Source organism: Mus caroli, chromosome 4 (assembly GCF_900094665.2).
Source record: "Mus caroli chromosome 4, CAROLI_EIJ_v1.1, whole genome shotgun sequence".
Lineage (NCBI taxonomy): Eukaryota > Metazoa > Chordata > Mammalia > Rodentia > Muridae > Mus > Mus caroli.
In genome coordinates, this window is record NC_034573.1 from 75,629,922 (window position 1) to 75,650,073 (window position 20,152).

At 41.3% G+C, this 20,152-nt stretch overlaps 1 protein-coding gene across 2 annotated transcripts in view; it reads right to left on the reverse strand.

Moving 5' to 3' along the window:
• Frem1 (FRAS1 related extracellular matrix 1) overlaps positions 1-20,152 on the reverse strand; it is a 150,134-nt gene that overhangs the window by 56,147 nt on the left and 73,835 nt on the right. Inside the window, exons 17-23 of one of the 2 annotated variants that reach the window (XM_021160224.2) lie at positions 17,330-17,524; positions 15,870-16,055; positions 14,563-14,759; positions 11,379-11,583; positions 8,525-8,669; positions 4,445-4,586; positions 1,265-1,460 (exon numbers count right to left, since the gene is read on the reverse strand). In XM_021160224.2, the coding sequence (XP_021015883.1) occupies positions 1,265-1,460; positions 4,445-4,586; positions 8,525-8,669; positions 11,379-11,583; positions 14,563-14,759; positions 15,870-16,055; positions 17,330-17,524 (1,266 nt within the window). Of the gene's footprint in view, positions 1-1,264; positions 1,461-4,444; positions 4,587-8,524; positions 8,670-11,378; positions 11,584-11,671; positions 11,730-14,562; positions 14,760-15,869; positions 16,056-17,329; positions 17,525-20,152 lie in introns of those variants that run through there. The other variant, XM_029476581.1, reaches the window with a different exon arrangement.

A 20,152-nucleotide genomic window follows, 5' to 3' on the forward strand; every position in this document is an offset into this window, starting at 1 on the left:
AAGAGGAACTCCCAGGTGCTTGTGGCATGGCTTCTCCCATTCTGTAAAGCGAAGGCAGTGAGAAGATAGCCTGTGCTAACATGTCACTTGCCATGTGCCAAAATGCTAGTGTATTCCATTCACCTGGACACCTTGACCTGGACATGAGAGTCCTACTTAACTTAAGTTTCTGCTGTGGTAATAAAAACACTGGCCCAAACCAACTTGATTAAGGAAAGGGTTTCAGCTTACAGGTTACACACTCCATCACCAAGGGAACCCAAGGTAGGAACTGGATGCAGGAACTGAAGCAGACACCATGAAGGGACACTGCTTACTTGCTTGCTCTCATGGCATGCTCAGCCAGCTTTCTTCTACATCCCATAATCAGGGGGTATAGGTTCCAGGAACCAGGGCCAGGTTGTACCACCCACAGGAGAATGGGCCCGCCCACATCAATCATTAATCAAGAAAACGCCCCCAGAACTGTCTACAGTCCAATCTGATGGAAATAATTTCACAGTGGAGACTCCATCTTCCCTGATGTCATGTTGTCAAAACCCAACCAGCACAGTCATATTTTTGCAGAGAAGAATAAATATGCTCAGCGTCATCTACCTCATCTGTCTGACTGTCCTTGGTTATAGAATACATTTTATAACTGGAAAACAAATAAGTGGAATATAATATAAGCACCCCCAAAGACAAGAATAACTCATATGAAGAAAAATTAATTCAGGACAATTATAATTATTGCACACACATAAAGTAAAGTTGTTTTTTTTTTTTTAATTGCATGTAAATCACAGAATTTAATCCTGAGCATCCTGGAAAACAAGGCTGAACAAGGAAGCATTTAGTCAACAAAGCATGGATCAAGGACAAAGACGATTTGATCTGAAAATGTTTGGACTCTGGAATTGTGAACAAGATATGATTCTTAACATCCTGGATTAAATTACATCATAAATCATAGAATAGTGGCAATAAAGTATCAAGAACTTATATTTTTCCTTTATTTCTTTGTTTTTGTCCTTTTATTTTGAGTATGTTGGTGTTTTGCCTAAGTGTGTGTGTGTGTGTGTGTGTGTGTGTGTGTGTGTGAGAGAGAGAGAGAGAGAGAGAGAGAGAGAGAGCACACGAGCACACCCACCATGTGTGTGCCTGATCCCTATGGAAGTCAGGAAGTTTTCTAGGCCCATAGCACACAAATGTGTGTATTTACACTAGCTCATTTCTGCTGACAACTACTGGTCTCTCTAAGCATGGATACACACACTCTTACCTTTGCCCATGTCTTCAATGATGATGTGACAGTTAAATGCAGGTGACCTGTTGTCCTCGTCCCAGAGGTAGAAGGTGAAGCTGTCTCCTTCCTGGGAGTCCGTTTTACCAGCATGTGTGTATCTTAGCAAGTTCAGGTCCACATCCTCCTGGGTACACTGCATGCCAGCGGAGAGAGGGACCCAGTCCCTCCCTATCTGAAAGGTGTCACAGTTAGGCAGGCACCCTGGCGTCCCCAGCTCAGCTAACGGATATGCTTCCCACATCCTGAAAACCTCTGATAGGAACACTTGGGGGAAATTCTACACTAATTTTTGCCACGGGACCTCATATTTTTTTCCTTTCAACAAAATATATTAAAATAATTAAAGACCTTGGGTGAGAAACAGCTTCAACCAGAGGAATTTTGACAAAGTCGTTCAACATCCCTGGTATTTCCGGGGGTATTCATCCTCACTAATCCTGGCTGATTAAATAACCCAATTAACGAGAGCAGGTGGGTAATCAATTGCTGAAATGGGCTGCTTAAAAACGAAATGTGTTTCTTTCAAAATTCCCTTTTCAAATTTTACTTTATTTTTTAATTTTGTGTATCTAATAAAACACCTTTTCTTCAACATGGCTTGTGTATCCAAGCTCACTGGGTAAAACAAAGCCAGAATACACTGGCATCTCCCCCCTACCCCCAGCCACTATCTATCCTTACTAAAAACTAAAGAAAGCTTTCAGATTCCCATCAACACCCCTACACATACATGCACACACACACACACACACACACACACACACACACACACACACACACACACACATACACACGTACGCACAGGCACACATGCATACACACAGTAAGAAGAAAGTATAAACCATCCATTTTCCATCAGGGTCTTCAAAGCCCAAGTCAACCATAAGTAAGCATGTGTTTGGGGCAGAACTGCGGCATTTTTGTCAGAAGAGGCTTTTATGCTGGCAGAGTGGCTAACAACTGGGGGAGTATTAGGGGATAGAATACTAAACCTATATTGTATTAATAACCCACTTTAATTCTCTTCAGTCCCAAGCATAGCTTTTCTTAAGAAGAGCTCACAGAAGTCATTCCACACAACTGAAGGAAAATGTCATTTCCAGTGACTCACCATGCACAGGACTCACCAGTTTGCCTGTCTGGTCAACAGACTAAGACACCCGTAAGTCATTTCTGTTTTCTCTTCTCTTGGTCATCTGCCTCAGTTCCCAGAGAGTCTTAGCCCTGCTCATACACAAGCCTCCCTTCTCCTGAGTTCCTCTACCTGGTGGGATTTCTTCTTCTTTATTATTTTGCCCACCTGACATTTGCAGACCTATGTTATACTACAGGTCCATTGGGTAAAGCTACTTAGAGTACAGTAGCTAAGCTGCTTTTTAAGAAAATGAGGTCTATTTGCGAATAGAGATTTTCAGACTCTTTTAAAACTAGGCAGCATGGGGTCCTATTTAACTTTTCCTCTGGATAATATTCTCCTAGAAATAAAATATAGGGGAAGGCATCATTTGCCCTCTTGTTTCTAATTCTTCATTTGCGTTCCCAAATATGCGTTTGACCTGACAGAATCATCTGATGCCAGAAAGAAGAAAAAAAGAGAAACTCAAAATGAAAAAAACAAAAACAAAACAAAAACAAAATAAACAAACAAAAATGAAGGGGAGCTAACAAGAAAATAAGAAGCTGTAAGAGGCTAGGGGGCCCAGAGGCCCAGTCCCTAGCCTCAGTTAGCCAGCTTCAGTGAGCCCTAGGGAGGTGTGAGAAGATGGTGCGCAGCCTGCTGGGACCCTGGACCCATCTGGAGCCTCTCATATCCAAAGCAAGTCAGGCCCCAAGCCACCCAAACGTGTACACTCTCACTGTGTTTCTGCTTCATTACGCTTTGAAATGAAATCAGGACACAGCTGTACCTCAATTTAAATCAGCAATTGCTCTTCTCTCTGACTCTCTGTGGTACCCACACTCTGTGACAACCAAGCTGTTCCCCACAGGATGAATCCCCTTTGCTTTTCGACTCTAAGCCTAGCCTGTGTTAGATTAAGACTCACGCATTCAGGTAATCACATCTCGGCTGGCTAGACATTGTTGCTAGTCTCTAGCCACCATTCAGATAAAGGTTTTGGACCCGTGGGTCAGCCGACCTCCTCAAGTGGCTGATCTATGATTCGTGTTGGACTAGCTACTAAGCATCATGCCTGCAATCTGAATAGACTAGACGTTCACTCTCACAGGACTAAGAGGAATCACGAGAACTTGAGCAAGCTCCTGGAACAGTTAGCACCAGAGCTCGAGTGACTTAACCCTTCATGTACCCTCACATTTCCATGATTTTTGCTTTCTATTAAAGGGTTAAGTTTGGGAACACGTACAAATCCAGGTGTGTAGATTTACTGTCACACCGGTGTTTTGCCAGATTCTAATACAGCAGTTAGTAAAATAGGACAGCCATTGCTGAGTGGAGTAGGATTGCCACACGGAGTGTCCCTAGTGTAGCTTTGGATTCAAGATTTTGTCCTCCCGCAGATTCGCATGAGGCTGGAAGGAGGCTTCATAAAAAAGACACTAATAGGTTCAGATTTTAAATGCTTCCATGCTCCCGAGATGGCTTAGAGTATGGCAGAGACAATGAGAGAGGCAAAGGGAGGGGTGCGGGAATGGGAGAGGAAGACACAGACATTAAGGAGTGAGAGAATAGAAGAAAAAGAGGGAGGGGAGGCATGGGGGAGAGAGGAAAATAAGAAGTGGCAACAGATTTAAAAGTTTTCTAAACAGGAAAAGTAAATATTCTACAGTTGAGTGAAAACTATGCATATTCTAGAATAAAGTCAATGGTACAAATGTGTGTGTTGATAACATTTACACCTGCTTCGGGAAATGAAGGTTAAAGGGCTTTTGTGTGGGTCATCCACCCCTAGTCCCCAGCAAGTCTAGGGCTAGATAGATTGCTCAGTGATTGAGAACACAAACTGGTCTTGCAGAGGACCGGGGTTTGGTTCCCAGCCGTCATATCAGGCAGCTCATAAGCACCTATAATTCCAGCTCCACGGGATCTAAACTTCATGGGCATCTGTACACATGTGGCACATATAATCTCACACAGGCACACGTACATGAAAAAGATAATAATTAATTAAATAATTGTATTAAAGGGCCACTTACCTTAAGTTGAAGTTGTCCATTTTGGGGAAGTCTTTCAAATACATAGTGAATCTTCTCTCTGGGTGAGTCTTTATCTGTGGCTGAAAGAACAGCACTAGACAGGACACGAGTATCGCCCACAGCCATTGAGATTTCAGCCTTCCTAGAGTAAGGAAAGGATGGTGTCATATGAAAATGGAAGACATAGGCCATCAGGGGACACTCATACTGGTTGTCATGGGCTATCACAGATCCCACCCTCAAGATAGAAGTGATAAGCAACAGCCAAAGCACTGGAAACAGTCGTATACCAAACTCTGGAAAAGGAGTGTGTGACCTAAGTGAGAGATGCTTCTCATTATTTACATGAGTAGAACATTATGCCTTAATGTTAAATGTAGTTTATACAACAATTTTGTTTCTGTTCTCTCTTCTAACCTTTACAACGTCTCCATGAAGAAAGAAGGTCATGTATTATAGATCTAACCATATATACAGAACCCTACTGAAAGCAATTTATATAATGTTCCAAAGCTCTTCCTGAAGGCCCTCCTGAGGTTGATACTCTTGTGCTATCTCTGGTCCTCTAATCTCCTCCCTCCTCCTCAAAAGGCCCCTGGTGCATGTGGTCTTTATAGCAGCTCATCTTCCTGAAGAAGTGGACCCTCCAGGCTGGCCCCTGGCATCTGGATGGCTAACTGAAAGCATGAACAGACAGGGCAGCCATGTGCTGCTTCCATGTGACCACTGCAACCTTTCCCCAGCTCCACCCAAGTGAGAAAGGGGTCTCTTCCTACCAGCCTTCCAGCTCTCCACTGTGGTCACAGTGAGCTCACCTATGATGACTCCATCTGCCTCACAAGTTTTGTTTTTGAGAAACTTGGGGAATCTTGAAGTCCATGGCCTTGGGACCAGACACCAAGTCTCACAACTGACGACAGCAACCATCAGGTCTTCTCCAGAGAAGCCCATGCCTGACATGTCATTCTAACCTCTCTCATTCAAAGAGGGATTCTTGTTAGCCCAGGACTGGCAAGTTCCCTGATAAGAGTGGGGAAGATGAATCACAGCATTCTAGAGGGCTAATGAGTCGGGTGATTGAGGCTTTTGTAGATTATTGCTATCTTCTATAAGATGAAAGACAGCCTCAAATCACTATTAGGTAAGGTTGGTAGGAGAAGTGTCAGAATTACATGACAGGGATGGCAAGTACCACAATCTGGGTTGCCTTAAAGGGGACGTTGGGAAAAAAGACTGTGTTACAAGTAATTTATATAGAAAAGGATCCCAGAAATAGAAAGATGGGAGCCAGTGAGAAGGGAAAGGCGTAGCAGTGACTGTTTTTACTACTAATGGCACTTGAGGCTTAATCCTACTAGAATCTTTTAACTTTTGTTATTTTAAGAAAAGGGACCTAATTAAGTTCCTTATGACATCTCTAACCTTTAGATTCAAGACATCTTGCCTCAACCTTCTATCCTAGCTAGGACCTTTGGAAGAACCATATAGAGTGTGACCTGGATTAAACGTGTCTGGAGGGCAGGAAGGTGGGAGATTTGTCTTATCTACTATCTCCCATTGTTACCGACTGTCTGCTCCCATGGTTACCAACTGTCTGCTCCCATTGTTACCGACTGTCTGCTCCCATGGTTCCTGACTGTTCCCAGCATTACTGCCTGATCCCATGGTTACTGACTGTTCTCACAGTTACCAATTCTCTGCTCCCACAGTTACTGACTGTCATCTCCCATGACAAACGACTGTCTGCTCCTACCATTACCAACTGTCCACATGAGTTGAAGCAGGTTCCTAAGGAGGGAAGTGGAGCCACAAATTGTGAACACCTGAAGCAGAACACTGATCCTATGCACAGGACAGGCGGGTAAGGTGCCGGAACTCTGGGACAAAAGCACCTACTGCAGCATCTAAAGGAACCATCAAAGAAATGGGGTCGAGTGCTGGCAGAGACCAAGCTACTCTCGGCAGAAATGAACAGAGGGTCAGACTGTCTTTGTGTTTCTAGAACAGAGAGAACTGCTTGTAATAATGACAATGAAGAGTATTTGTGATCACTCTCTGTGTACAATCTCTGGAGCATTTTTACATGTCTTTCTTGTAACAATCATATGAAAAGAGTGCTAGCATCATCCCATTCCACTGAGAGGCAAAGAGAAAGACGGAGAGAGCGAGTTTAAGGCCACACCTCTGATAAGCAGCTATCTCTGTCACTCTGTCTCACTCAAGATTTCTGAACCACTAGCTATGCCCTAGGTCTTACTAATAAAAGGAAAGAAGGGAGAAGATGGAGATGTAGAAGGAGACAAAGAATGGAGGGTGTTCTGGGAGAAAGGGAAAGGAGTTCTACTAAAAACCAAAAGGATAAAAGAAAAAGGGCAACTGCTGCTTCCTTCCTAGGGAGAAAGGGAAGGAGGAAGAGAAAGAAAAAAAGGCAAATGTCTGAACTACCGCAGACCAGTCAACCAGATCCGACCATTGCACTCCATGCACATGAACTGAAAGGTCACCCCGTGGCCCACAGGTATGTTCAACAGTTCTGCTAATTAGAACCCTTTCTTCTACAGAGGATGGATTCAGAAGCAGAGTTGAAAGAGATTTGGGATTCTGCAGCTGTCGCTGTCGCTGGGAGGCCAGCAGCAAGGCTGTGGCTCTTCAGAAGACAGACTCCTTTCCTTCTCTGTTCTTGGCCAGTGAGTGGCAGATGGATTCATAAAATCATGTGTATGAATGGTTTAGTAACATGTCTGACACTTAGTAAGTACTTAATAAACACTGGCTTTTATCTTTCTCCCTTCTTCAAGTGTTGACTACCAAGAGGTTTGTAGCAGTTTAACATCCTCCCATCCTACTGTCACAGATCTTCCAATAGAGTCAAGGCTGGCCTCAAACTCACTGCGTCACCACAGGCTAGCCTTGAATTCATCCTTGCTTCCTCTTGGGTTCCAGAATGACAGCATCTTTCACATCCATAGATCAATGTCAAACCAATCTGACACCTCATCATTGAAATAAGGATACAGACATTTCATATATCTTCTTGGTTGAACTGATACCTGAGAATCAGTCTTCCAAAATACGATTATCAGCATTTCCCACAACACTTTCTTGCTTCAGAGCATTTGCAGCCAATAAAGGATGATGTTGATCTGACAGCAGAAGGTGGGGATTTGCCTGGTCTCTCTTCCCTACTTAGTCCAGGAGTCTTTGGGAGGTTTAGAGATCTCCAGGAAGGTGTTCCCATCCCAGAGAGACTCAAATAGTCTATTTAAGGCTTAATGGCTACACCATTAAATAAGGGGGGGGTCTCAGTGGAGCCCCAAGAGCCAGACACATGTCTGCAGCTAGTTCTAAAGACCTGCTAGACCTCGTGAAGTTCTTTGCAGTCTGAAGTGTGACACTTTACAACTGCAGAAGAAATTGCTAGCATTAGAGAAATGCAATGGTATGTAAGCTTTGCAGTTCATGTTACTAGAATTCTGAGTTGCATTGTGATATGCAGTAGTGGGGTGGTGATCCGTCAGGGACATAGTCCAGATGGGCAGACAGTGAGGTACCAGGATAACAAAGTGGGACTGAGCGTCTCCCTTGATCGCTTTTAGTTAAAAGTTTGATGATTAGCCAGATGTGGTGGCGCATGCCTTTAATTCCAGCACTTGGGAGGCAGAGGCAGGCAGATTTCTGAGTTCGAGGCCAGCCTGGTCTACATAGTGAGTTCCAGGACAGCTAGGGCTATACAGAGAAACTCCGTCTCGAAAAACAAAACAAAACAAAACAAAATGTTTAAAAGTTTGATGATTGTTGGCAGTTAACATCGTAACTCAAGTTATAGATTGCACCTTGCACACTCACGCGCATGCACATGTGTGTGTGTATGTGTGTGTGTTATGGTATATGTATGATTATGTGTCTTTTAAGAACTGACTGTTTTAGATATGCTTCCTAGCATCTTCTCTGGCTGCTCCTGATGCCTGAGAGGCAGGGCAGTTGTAGAAAATGGGCTCTGTGGGAGCCTGGCGTCTTCCTGTGGACCTAGTGTCACAAAACTTTGTGGACATCAGAAATGAACTCTCTCAAGCAGCTCACTTGCTTAGCGTTGGTGTCTCATCATTCACTGGGGTGATTTTTACTGAGATGGTTTTAAGGATTTTATGTTTCCCGTCTGACAACTGGATCACGAAGTTATCAGCAGAGCTCTCTGAGTCGTCGTGGGCATAGGCCAGCTTCATTCCTGGAAGAGATAAGAGGAGAGGGTCTTCCTTCTTGTTAACTGTCCCCATGCCCCAGATACACCATTTTAATACCTGGTTTTGGTGTTCAGAATGCTCACTAATAAAAGTATTATAGGGATATGAGCTCTGTTTTGTGGAGTCATTCAGAAGCCCATTAAATTTTCTTATTTAAATAAGGAAACCGCATAAACCATAAAAGAACAGAGTTATCACAGTGTTTAAATGAATATGAGAAATGAATTCTTGTAGGAAATTAAAGTAAAATCTATCTTGGGCCAGTCATCAAAATGAATAATAAGTAGTTCCAAACATCACTATGCAAACTACCTTTAGTCATTTTTTAAAAAACTTCCTAATGGTCCTTTAGATATTCAGTTGAAAATATTAATTTACTGTTTGCAAAACTAACTACAAATCTTTAGAAACACCAATGGACTTATGAAAAATGTTTACTGACATGTGACTATTAATGCCAAGAAATTAAAAAAAATTATTTAAAATAAATCAGTTATGAAAATCTATAGCATAGTATATCCATATAATAAAATACCATAGTTACCAAAACTACTCAAGGTACTATTGAGAATGTACATGAAGTGATTATACTATGAGTTATCTAATATGTCAGGCATTTGATAAATTCTGTATGTTTAAGGGTGGAATATTTGTGAGAATATATTTACATTGTATGGGTTACTTTTAATATGTTCATAAATGAACCAAAAACCAAAATACAAATAAAACCTAACTTTTGAAAATGTCATCAAAATATACATTTATTTAAGAAATTTTATTTTTTGTTCAAATTAACCATGCTATCCAAACTTACATGATGAGTGCATGATACTTATTTAATCTGATAAGAATAACCAATAATATAACTAAAAAAAAAAAACCTCTTGGGCTGGAGAGATGGCTCAGCAGTTAAGAGCACTGACTGCTCTTCCAGTGGTCATGAGTTCAATTCCCAGCAAATCACATGGTGGCTCACAACCACCTGTAATGGGATTTGATGTTCTCTTCTGGTGTGTATGAAGACAGCTACAGTGAACTCACATATATAAAATAAATAATTAATTTTTAAAAATCCTCTTTTGGACCTTCAAATGGCACTCCACAACTTCCCCCCAAAGCACAAGATAGATAGGTAAATAAATAAATAAATAAACAAATGTAAAAAAAATATTTTAAACTGTATTCTTTTCCCTTTAGAAACAGATTCCCTGAAGCTAAGGCTGTCCTTGAAAGCCTTGAGCTCTTGGTCCTCCTATCTCAGACTCCTTAGGTGCTGGTATTACAGGTATGCATCATTTAACGCAGCTCAGCAAACAAAAGTGAATGAATGGGAGTACATTTTAAGCTATTATTCCCTTCCCCGGTGTTTGTAACAATGGCATTTGCTGCACATAAGGACAGATTTGGTCAGAGCAACCTGGAAGTTTCAGAATCCATTTCTTTACAGTTCACAACTGAGATGATGAATTGGCTTTTCATATTCAAACATGAGACGTCATCTGCAATTATTACAAAATAACCTTTGGGACAAAGAGACTACGCTCTAATTAGAGAAATAAATACTTAGAAGACAGTAGGAAAGAGGCCAAAAAGTACGAGTGCAAAGTAGGCACGGAGGAGAGAGGTCTGGGGAGTAGCAGGTTTCCTGTGGGAGGAGAGCAGAGCTGCACGCGGATGGTGCCATCCTGGTCAGGGTGAGGGAAGACCTTCCAGGTCGGGGAAAGGAAACACAGAGAAGAGAGGAGTGTGAGGCTAGGTACTGATTCTAGAACTGCATACTTGCTCGTGTCTTTTAAAAGTATTTTTATACATCGAAACTGGGACAAGGCCTTTTAAAAAAGTAATTAAAAAACAATTCAGCCTGCTCCAGTGTGTCTTTTCCCTAAAGAACGCATTATCTCCACAGAGACTAATGAATGGTTATTATATGTGAATCTATATTCGTTTCAACTGTAAAAATTTTGGCAGACAAGCCATCATCTGAATCGTTTGAAAAGGAAAATTTAAATTATGATTAAAATTCTATGTTAAAATACCGAAAATCACAAATATAATTGTTAATGGTATTCTAAGAGTCAAAGAGAACACGTCATTACATCTTCAACTGCCTACAGTGTCTGGCTAGGGCTATCTGCCCCTTGTTAGTCACAAGCCCGTAATTCAGACTGAAGAGATAAGTATATATGCTTCCTCGCCCCACACTTCTATGGTTTGTTTGTATCTTTAGTGGAGTAAAACAGTTCTTAAATTTATGTATTAATTAACAAAAAATTGTAAGCATGAAACACAACATGGCATTTTGATATATGTGACGTGCTTGAATCACACTTTGCTTTCCCTTCTATGTGAATGTGTGTACTCTTTAATGTTCAGCTACCCTACACACTATTTACTATAATCATCACCATGTACAAACATATGCCTCAAATATTGTCCTTCCCTCTCCTTTACAACCTCATGTCTTTTTTTTATTGTTATTATCTCCTGAGTCCAATATTTGTGGTTTTAAATTTTCTTGAAGGACTGAAATTCCCTACTCTTTGAACAACAGCTTCTCATTTCTCTCCACTCCCCCTAACCTCTCTGGTAACCACCAATTTAATTTCTGTTTCTACTATTGCGACTTGTTTAGAGTCCACACGGGGGTGAGCTAAGTTACTGCATCAGGTAAGCAGACACAGCTCTCGATCTACCATTCTTGAGAAGGTCCGTGGAGAAGCTGTGGATTTCGTGTTGCAGCTGCTTGATCTGATGGGAGTCCTTGCTGATGGCCGCATTGATGAGGAGGCCATGCTGGGGCTTGAGAGCGATGCTGAAGAGCAAGGGGTCCTTGGGAACATCCCTGTCAGTAGCACTGATGATGGAAGAATCCAGTTCTATCATGTGACCCTCATCCACCTGAGCGGAGCAAGCCGGCAGAGTGAGCAGTAGAAAATAGAACCTTTCCTCTAGCTACTTCTTTTGAGAAAGCTACTTTAAAACCCACCCAGTTATATGAAGATATCCCATTTCAAATTTTCCATGGCATTTTCAGATACTGAGTTCTAGAAAAAGAAATTTCTAGTTAATAGGAATGTAAAAAAGAAATCTATCATTTCCCTCACGTCTTTTCTAAAGATTTCAAAGTTCTTCTTAGTTCCATGCACAGCATAGGAGGAATGATTAAAACATCTACATGGGGCTGGTGAGAAGGTGCAGTCGGTAAAGGTGCTTGCCACACAAGCCTAGACAACCTGAGTTCACACACAGACACCCAGGCACAGGCATAAGCACACACACTCGCGCGCACACACGTATACACACACACACACACATACATACACACACACACACANACACACACACACACACACACACACACACACACACACACACACACACACTTGTCCACACACACTGGAGTGCTTATTGGATCAAGAAAGCCACTGGCCATTTGGTACTCAGTTGACTTGCCCACGTCCCTGTTCTTCCTCAGAGAGAGGCTAGAACAAGAAAATATTTGTTTTCTGTTCTGAAATACAGCAAGATCTAAATACTCAAAGAATATAAATCCTATGCATGCTCCCTGGGGATCTGCACGGCTGCTGTGCTACCTTCTGAAGGTAATATAAATGTTCTCAGGAATCAAAGTCAGGAGGAAGGACTGGGAAGGAGGCCTGCCTATCAACAGTGTAGTTGGGGAAGGAATACCAAGAGCCGCTAGACATCCAGGAACAGGATGCATAAAAGAGTGGAGGCCAGCAGGCTGTCTTCACAGCGGAGCGGTCACATCATGAGAACCTATGCTTTCTCTCCAGTGTCTTCCAGGGGCTCCGAAGGGACCTTCCTGCAGCCACACTGATATTGGGTCAAAACCAGTGCTGCTCCTAGTTGACCTTTTTGTATTAAAGACCGAAATCACATCACAGATTAGTTCATAATGATGTAGCTATTTAAAAACTTCTGTCAGTGTCTCACTCTCCCTAAGAACTCTAATAAAGCAACTCAAAAACATGTAATTCTCCATCTTTACTAAGCTTAACTAGGAAGCTTCCCCCTAGACTGTGTGGTAATGGATCTCATTTACAAAAAATACTAAATTCATCCACAAGATCGCCAAGGAATTTTCTAAAAACAAAACAAACAAACAAACAAATAAAAAATCTACAGGATTCTTTTTTGGAAATGAAATTGTTTCTTGACATTATGAAAATAAAAATTTTTATTTTTATGTGCATTGGTGTTTTGCCTGCATGTATGTCTGGGTGAAGGTGTCAGATCCCCTGGAACTGAAGTTACAGACAGACAGTTGTAAGCTGCCATGTGGGTGCTGGGAATTTAACCTTAGGTTCTCTGGAAGAGCAACCAGTGCTCTCTCAGCCATTTCTCCAGGCTGTTAAAAAAATTTTTTTTCCAGAATAAAAAAGTTTAAGTGAACATACTCAAAAAGCAGATAACTACTAAGGTGCAGGTTTGCACATGATTATAATGCACTGACATATTCTGATGGAAGCCCAGCGATCTATACAATAAGGAAATTTCCTAAGAGGGAAGATAAATGCAGTTATATGAGAAAAAGAAAGAAAAAGAATGCCTGATGCTTAAAAGTTGTCTCTGCCAATGCTCCAAGGGCCTGTGCATGATTTGCATAGATGAGAAGGCTTGGGTGAAAGACATGATCACTCCCACAGAGGGATGAGGGACAACTTCCCAGAGGACGAATTATTCCAAAAGCCCTTGCCTCAGGCAGATAAAGACAGTGAAAGTAGGTGTGGAAAAGATCATTTATAGATTTTTTTTCCTCACATAATCACTGAAGGGCTCTCCAGAGTAAGCCACGAGCCAAAAGAAGAGGAGAGGCAGGAGTTGGCTGTTAAATCTCATGCTGAGGTGACACTTGTGTGCCATTAAGATTCAGCAGAAAATTAAAATCAAATAAAGACATTCACATTCAGAATGTGATTATTTTTAGCAAAAAAAAATGAGGAGAAATAATGACTTTGGTCAATATTAGGAAAACGATGGCGCGCTAACTGTACTGCAAACGTTCGTTCATTACGGTCACACTGTGCTTGGCCAACTAGATCATCATGGCGGACTCTCAAAAGAAAATTCCACGTACATTTTCAAAGATGGGGAAACAGAAACTTGAAGAGAAATAACCTGCCCAAATTTAAAAAATATATATATTTAAAGCAATCCCCAAGTTCCTTTGAGGCCAAAGCCTGTGTTCATTTGACATGTTAATGCATGAATATAATGTATGAACTAACCACATATATATATATATATATATGTGTGTGTGTGCATAATATTTAAAAGGAACTACACAGTGATTGTGGGTGTGTGTGTGTGGGTGGGTGGGTGTGGGTGTGGTCTTATACTTGAGAGAATAAAGCATAAAGTCGTAGTGTATCATTCTCTTATTTGTAAGTTAAAACATACAGAAAAAATTATAGTATATAGACATAATTCTGACATGTTCATGAATCTCTTGGGTTACTTAGCTTGTTTATGCTCCCTTTCTTCAGTAATGAAATAAAAAAGCAACAATAAAGAACCTAAAAGCCTATTGTGAGGACATCTATGAATGCATTCCAACTATGAATACTTGGAACCTATAACCCAGTAGGTACTTTATTACACAGACACATAGACAGTCACAGACATACAATCTCACTCACTCACACACACACATGCATGCACACACACTCACATTATCTTTGCCATGACCATTACTATTAGGCTAATAGTCCACAAGTGATTAATTATGTGACATAAGATTCTGACTTCCTCACTCCTCACCAAACTAACATATTGGGGGATCCCTGGACCAACATAAAGGGATTAAAGGCCAGAAAATGTTGAGGTAAAGAGGACTATTCTAGTGTTTCTTACAGTGATGTTCTGTACCACAAGGTCAGGAGCTTCATCGTTTGTAGGGTTGATGATAATGTGGAATGTTGTCTCCAAGGAGCGGTGCTTCCCGTCTGTGGCATATACTGTGAACTGGTCAGCAGTTGGTTCTACTCTCAGGTGCCTGGACTGCACATAGTTAATGTGTGAAGCCTTCATGTCTGTCCACTGGAATGAGGCTAGCACACACCAAGACAGAACAGGGAAATGATAAAGAGCACTTCCCAGGGACCTGCAGTGTTTTACAGCTGCTTCTCTGCGAAGTAGATACATGATCATAGCCGGGACAGGTGTGATGCCTACCAGCCATCCACATAAAGGCGGGGATCACAGATCTTAAGAAAAGACGAAAATCTGCCCAAATAACGGACTTGTGATAACCACTAATCGGGAGGCAGGGACTTCATGATCAGTCTCCAGACCCTTGGCCTGAAAATCAGGGAGAACCCTTGGCTAAACTGTCCTTCTGACAGGTGGCTTTTGTCATACTGGGTTAAGAAGGATACCATCTCTTTAACATTAGGCAGAATGACTGGAAACCAATGACTTGTCCCCATAACATACATCGAGAAGCCCACTGCATTGAATAGAATTAATTAGTGGATTTGATAATCAGCTAGCCTTAAATCAGAAGATGAAAAATGTCCTATGTTATGAATTAAATCATGAAACAAGATGAATAACCTTTAATTTGGTTAATCTTAAACCTAATCTCACTTGTATTTTAAAATGGAAATGTCTTACGATTGAAAAAGTATCGTACATATAAAGAGTTCTTTTTGGAAGATTTACGTCTTGCTTTTTATCTCTGTTTCGTTTTATAAAAGACTCTTCTGGTCGCTGAGAAACATTTTGCTTTCAAAATTAATGTAATCTACTCAAACATTTCCGGTTTCTCTTTCAGTAGCACGTACAGCAATATTTCTTAATATTTTTCAATAATATCTATTAAATGTGCTGAAAGACAAGTATGAGTCTCTGTGGTCCCCATCATATTAATTATATCCCAGGGCTGAGTGGCTAGGAAGGCCTTGGAATAGGTGGGCACTTTAGCATATATTCATACATTTTTCATACATGAAGTTTCCACTTATTTCACTTATAAATGTTCATACATGGGAAAAGTCCAGATAAAAGTCCAACTGAGAAACAATTAAGATTCAGTGTATCAGCTAGAATAATTATAACAATCTCTTGAATATTTTAAAATCCTTACGCATGTCCTAAGCCTAGCCACTCACATCCGTGAACGCTGGCAAGACATTGTGGGTCAGGAAACCATGACTTACCTATGCTTATGCCCATATTACTTTTCTCAAAGCCTGCAGAAGGCAGTGTGTTTTCTAAGTAGCCAAACTGGGGCTGAGAAGCCAAAATGAATTTTAAGTCATCCGGGGCAGTGTCCCGGTCAACAACAGTCAAGTGATGAGTAGTAAGGGCTGCTGAGAAGCCTTCATCCACTGTGAGCATCCTACCTGCATACAAAAAAAAAAAAAAAAAAAAAAAAAAACCAGTCAGAGGCCAGGGTGATAGTTCAGTGGGTGGAGGTGCCAACTGTCTGGCCCAGTGAGCTGAGTTCAATCCTGAGAACCAATGTAGGGGTAGGGAGAACCAGCTTCTGCTCTCAGATCTACATGAGCACATTGGCTCACAAAACCAGTAAGTCAAAATGTAACAAAATTTAAAACCATACACTTGCATCTTAGCATGAACCCCTCCATCAGAATAGTAAGAAGCAGAGGGAGTGATTGCAACCCCAGCCAGAGCAAATATGCAAAAATCCTACAGGCAAACATGCTTCCGTGGGAGAGGCTCATTTTCTTGGGCACAAATTCTCCTTGTGGTGAGAATATTCCGGGGACACGAGTGCGATTTAATTGGGACTTACGGCATTGTATACTCTTTCGTATCCAAGCCAGCCAGATAATAGTGGAAAGACGGCAGCAAGGCTAAATGCTCTGCTACAGCCCCTCCAGTCATTCTCAAGAAACTCTGATTTCCCTTGTGTCTCTATAGAAGTGACAAATGAAAATAAGAATTGCCAAACTGTTTTAATGATAAGCCACTAAATGTAGTTTATGTACTCCTCAAGATCAGTTGTTACCTCTGTTTGTCAGAGCGTTAATTGCCTGAGCGCGATTATGAATTGCTCATAACGAACATCTTTTCATGCCTTGGTGCTTAATTACTCTGCTGGGATGATGCTTCCTTTCCAGAACATTGCTTGGGAGATACTTTGCAAATTACAACAAGAACATTCATACATATGCTTATTTTTTTTCCGTGAGACAGAACATATACATAATGCCCATGAAGAGATGACTTTCTGAGAAGCACGTAAGGTTAAATGTATATAAATGGTCTCTGTGGTAAGCACATTCTGTCTGAATAGAAATTATTATGGATAAAATGAATTATTCTCCCTCCAGCAGGCAAATGATATTTTCCCATGTGAAATAAACCAGCGTATTTGAGGATCTCAACGTCCTTGTTGTAGAATGCACACACAAAGACGCGTGTGCTGTTGTGATCTCTGTGTATATGGAAATACATAAATTTTCAAGCACGTCCGTTCTTCGGCGCTGTGATATTTTATTACAGATCTTGGGTTTACTACGTATTTCTGTTGAGATGATTACTGGGTGACGACTGCATTTGGTAGCTTTCTAATCTAAGCAAAGAGAACTATTTCACTGACTCTTTTGGTATGACACTAAGACAATTCTACTCAAAAGAAGAACACAGTCACCTATTATAATTGAAGGTGGCTGGTTGTCGACTGGATGCACTGTGATGTTGAGCTGATATGTGGGAAAGGACTTATGAAGAGGAACAGATGAATCAGGTCCATCGTAGCAACAGCCATTCATCAAAGGGTCAGCTTCACCATCCGAAACCACCAAGAAAACAGTGTCAGAACAAGGTTCAAGGCCAATCTCGCCACCTGGAAAACATAACCGTGCTGAGTCCTGAACTTTTGGAAACAGGGCAGCATGAACAACTTCCTTCATACCTTTTCTGGAAGCACTGCATGGAAGGGAAAGGAATTTAAGTGGATAAAAATATGAAACTCGATTTTATCACTATAAAATTAAATATAGTCAGGAAAATAATACAAAAATGCTTGTCCATCTGTTGCCTCTTGTGAAATCCCTGCCAGCCACGGACCATATGGAGGAGCAAAGCAGGGCTAACAAGGGTCTGACAGTTCACAAATGAACAAGGGGGAGGCAAGGAGCTTGACTGGGGATGATTTCATTCTTCCCTCTTCATCCTTTGATGTTAGAAACAACCTCAGGGAAGGGCAGAGGGTTCCCGTGTCCCCTTGATAATCATCGCTCCATGTGCGTTAACCACCAGAAATGAATAAGCACCAACCACACAGCAGACCTGAGACACAGGGCAGGACACTGGACAAGTGTAAAGAAAAGGAAGCCACATCCTGGTCTTGTCTTTCAGTGTTTCCTTGACTACACACTAGCCAGTCCCTGAGCAGCAAACAGGACGGTCTATGTTCTTCAGGCAACAGAAAAGCCCTGAATGTGTGCTCTTGGCAATTCTTAAAGTGGGAAATGGGAAATAATACTGGGAGCTCTGACGAACAGGAGGGGGGAAAAGAGGTCAGAGGAGGGGAAGAGGAGGGGAGGGAGGGGAGAAGGAGGAGGGGAGGAGAAAGGGGAGAAGGGAAGAGGAGGGGAGTGAAGGGAAAAGAGGGAAGGGAAAGGAATAGGAGGGGATGGGAGGAAAAATCCAAGTTGAAGTTTATAGAGTTCAATAGAAACCATTAGCTTGATAGTTGCTGATAGAGGGAGAGTCAGTTTCCTTTAAGAGTATGACCTCTGCGAGATAGAAGAGGGTCCAGGTGCCACATCCAGAAGTATTTGGACAACACAAATTTGACTTGATGGATTTACATGGATAAGTAGATGATAGATAGATAGATAGATAGATAGATAGATAGATAGATAGATAGATAGATAGATGATATAAATAGATGATTGATTGATACACACACACACACACACACACACACACACACACTGGTAGATGGGTACCCAGATGCATAGATAGATAGAGATAGGTGAGGAAAAGGGAGGAGTGGTCTGGGAGAAGGTGAGGAGAGAAGGTAAAAATGCTTCAAATACACTATATCAAATTTTGAAAGGATCAATTAAAATATTATTCAGTAAAAGCATTATCCTTCAAATTTGGCAGGAATAAAAATAGACCTCTTAATTGTTCATACTGATGGTAAAGAGAAAGTTGACTTAAAACATTTACCCACTAGTTATTAATTTGATAAACATTTACTCAATTCCTGCTATGAGATAATTAGTCCTCTGGGCATTTCAACAGAGAAAACACAGACATTTCACACTTCTGAAAGGCATGTTTTAAAAATGCTAAATGTCAAAAGACCTACTGTGTGTTATTTACTGTGTAATGAGAGAAAAACAAAGGCAATGTGTTCAAAGTACCACAGATGTATGCATCCATTAGGTTGAGCCTTGTGGAATTGCTACTCTTCAAACATTTTAACCCACTGAATGGCAATTTCATTCACAGGGAGAGCTTTTTCTATCCTCACAGGACACATCTGCAAACCCAACCAACCACACATTTAAAATACTTGAAAAAAAAAAGTTGATCTGTACTGAATATGTAGATTTTCTTATTCCTTAATCAAAAGAATACCACGAGTTGCCTGAGTTGTAAGTGATGCCAGGACTATTGAAATAATGTGGGGCTTTTCATAGGTTATAGGAAAATACTACACCGTTTCCTGGAAGAGATTTGAACACTCTGGAATTTGGTATGCAGTGTTCCTGAGACCCATCCCCTAAGTACACTAAGTGACAACTCCATTCAGTTGGATAATTGACAAGATTTTATGGTTGGGGAAAAGATACAAGTGCCCAATGACAGCACCCTGGGGCAGTTGCTTGTGTCAGTGCCTAGTAGGTCCTTCCTATGCTTTTCCTGGCTTTGTGCTATGCCCTGAAGGAAACATAAGCCTGCCAGGCAAATTTCTGGGAGGTACAGGTGGGGACTGCAGGAAGGGGAAGTCAGAGAAAGAAACACTGAGAAAAATGTCCTGAGAGAAAGAGAACTTAGTAGAAAAAGCAAGTATAGCACTTAGTAACTGATTTCTCCATACAAGACAGGTTTTATTTGCAGCATTGGACAATGGGCCACGGTGCCAGTCACTAAGAAGGCCCCTTTAAGTGGAATATAATCTAAGGACTTAGGAACTTTTTCCATTCTTATTTGCTATAGTACTAGAAACCAGAAATCTTAGCGAAAGAAATCATGCAACAGAAAGAAAGGGCATCAAAAATGAAAAGGATAGCTGGGTGGTGGTGGTGCACACCTTTAATCCCAACACTCAGAAGGCAGAGGCAGGTGAATTTCTAAGTTCAAGGACAGCCTGGTCTACAAAGTGAGTTCCAGGACATCCAGGGCTACACAAAAAACCCTGTCTCAAAAAGAGAGAGAGAGAGAGAGAGAGAGAGAGAGAGAGAGAGAGAGAGAGAGAGAAGGAAAGGAAAGGAAAGGAAAGGAAAGGAAAGGA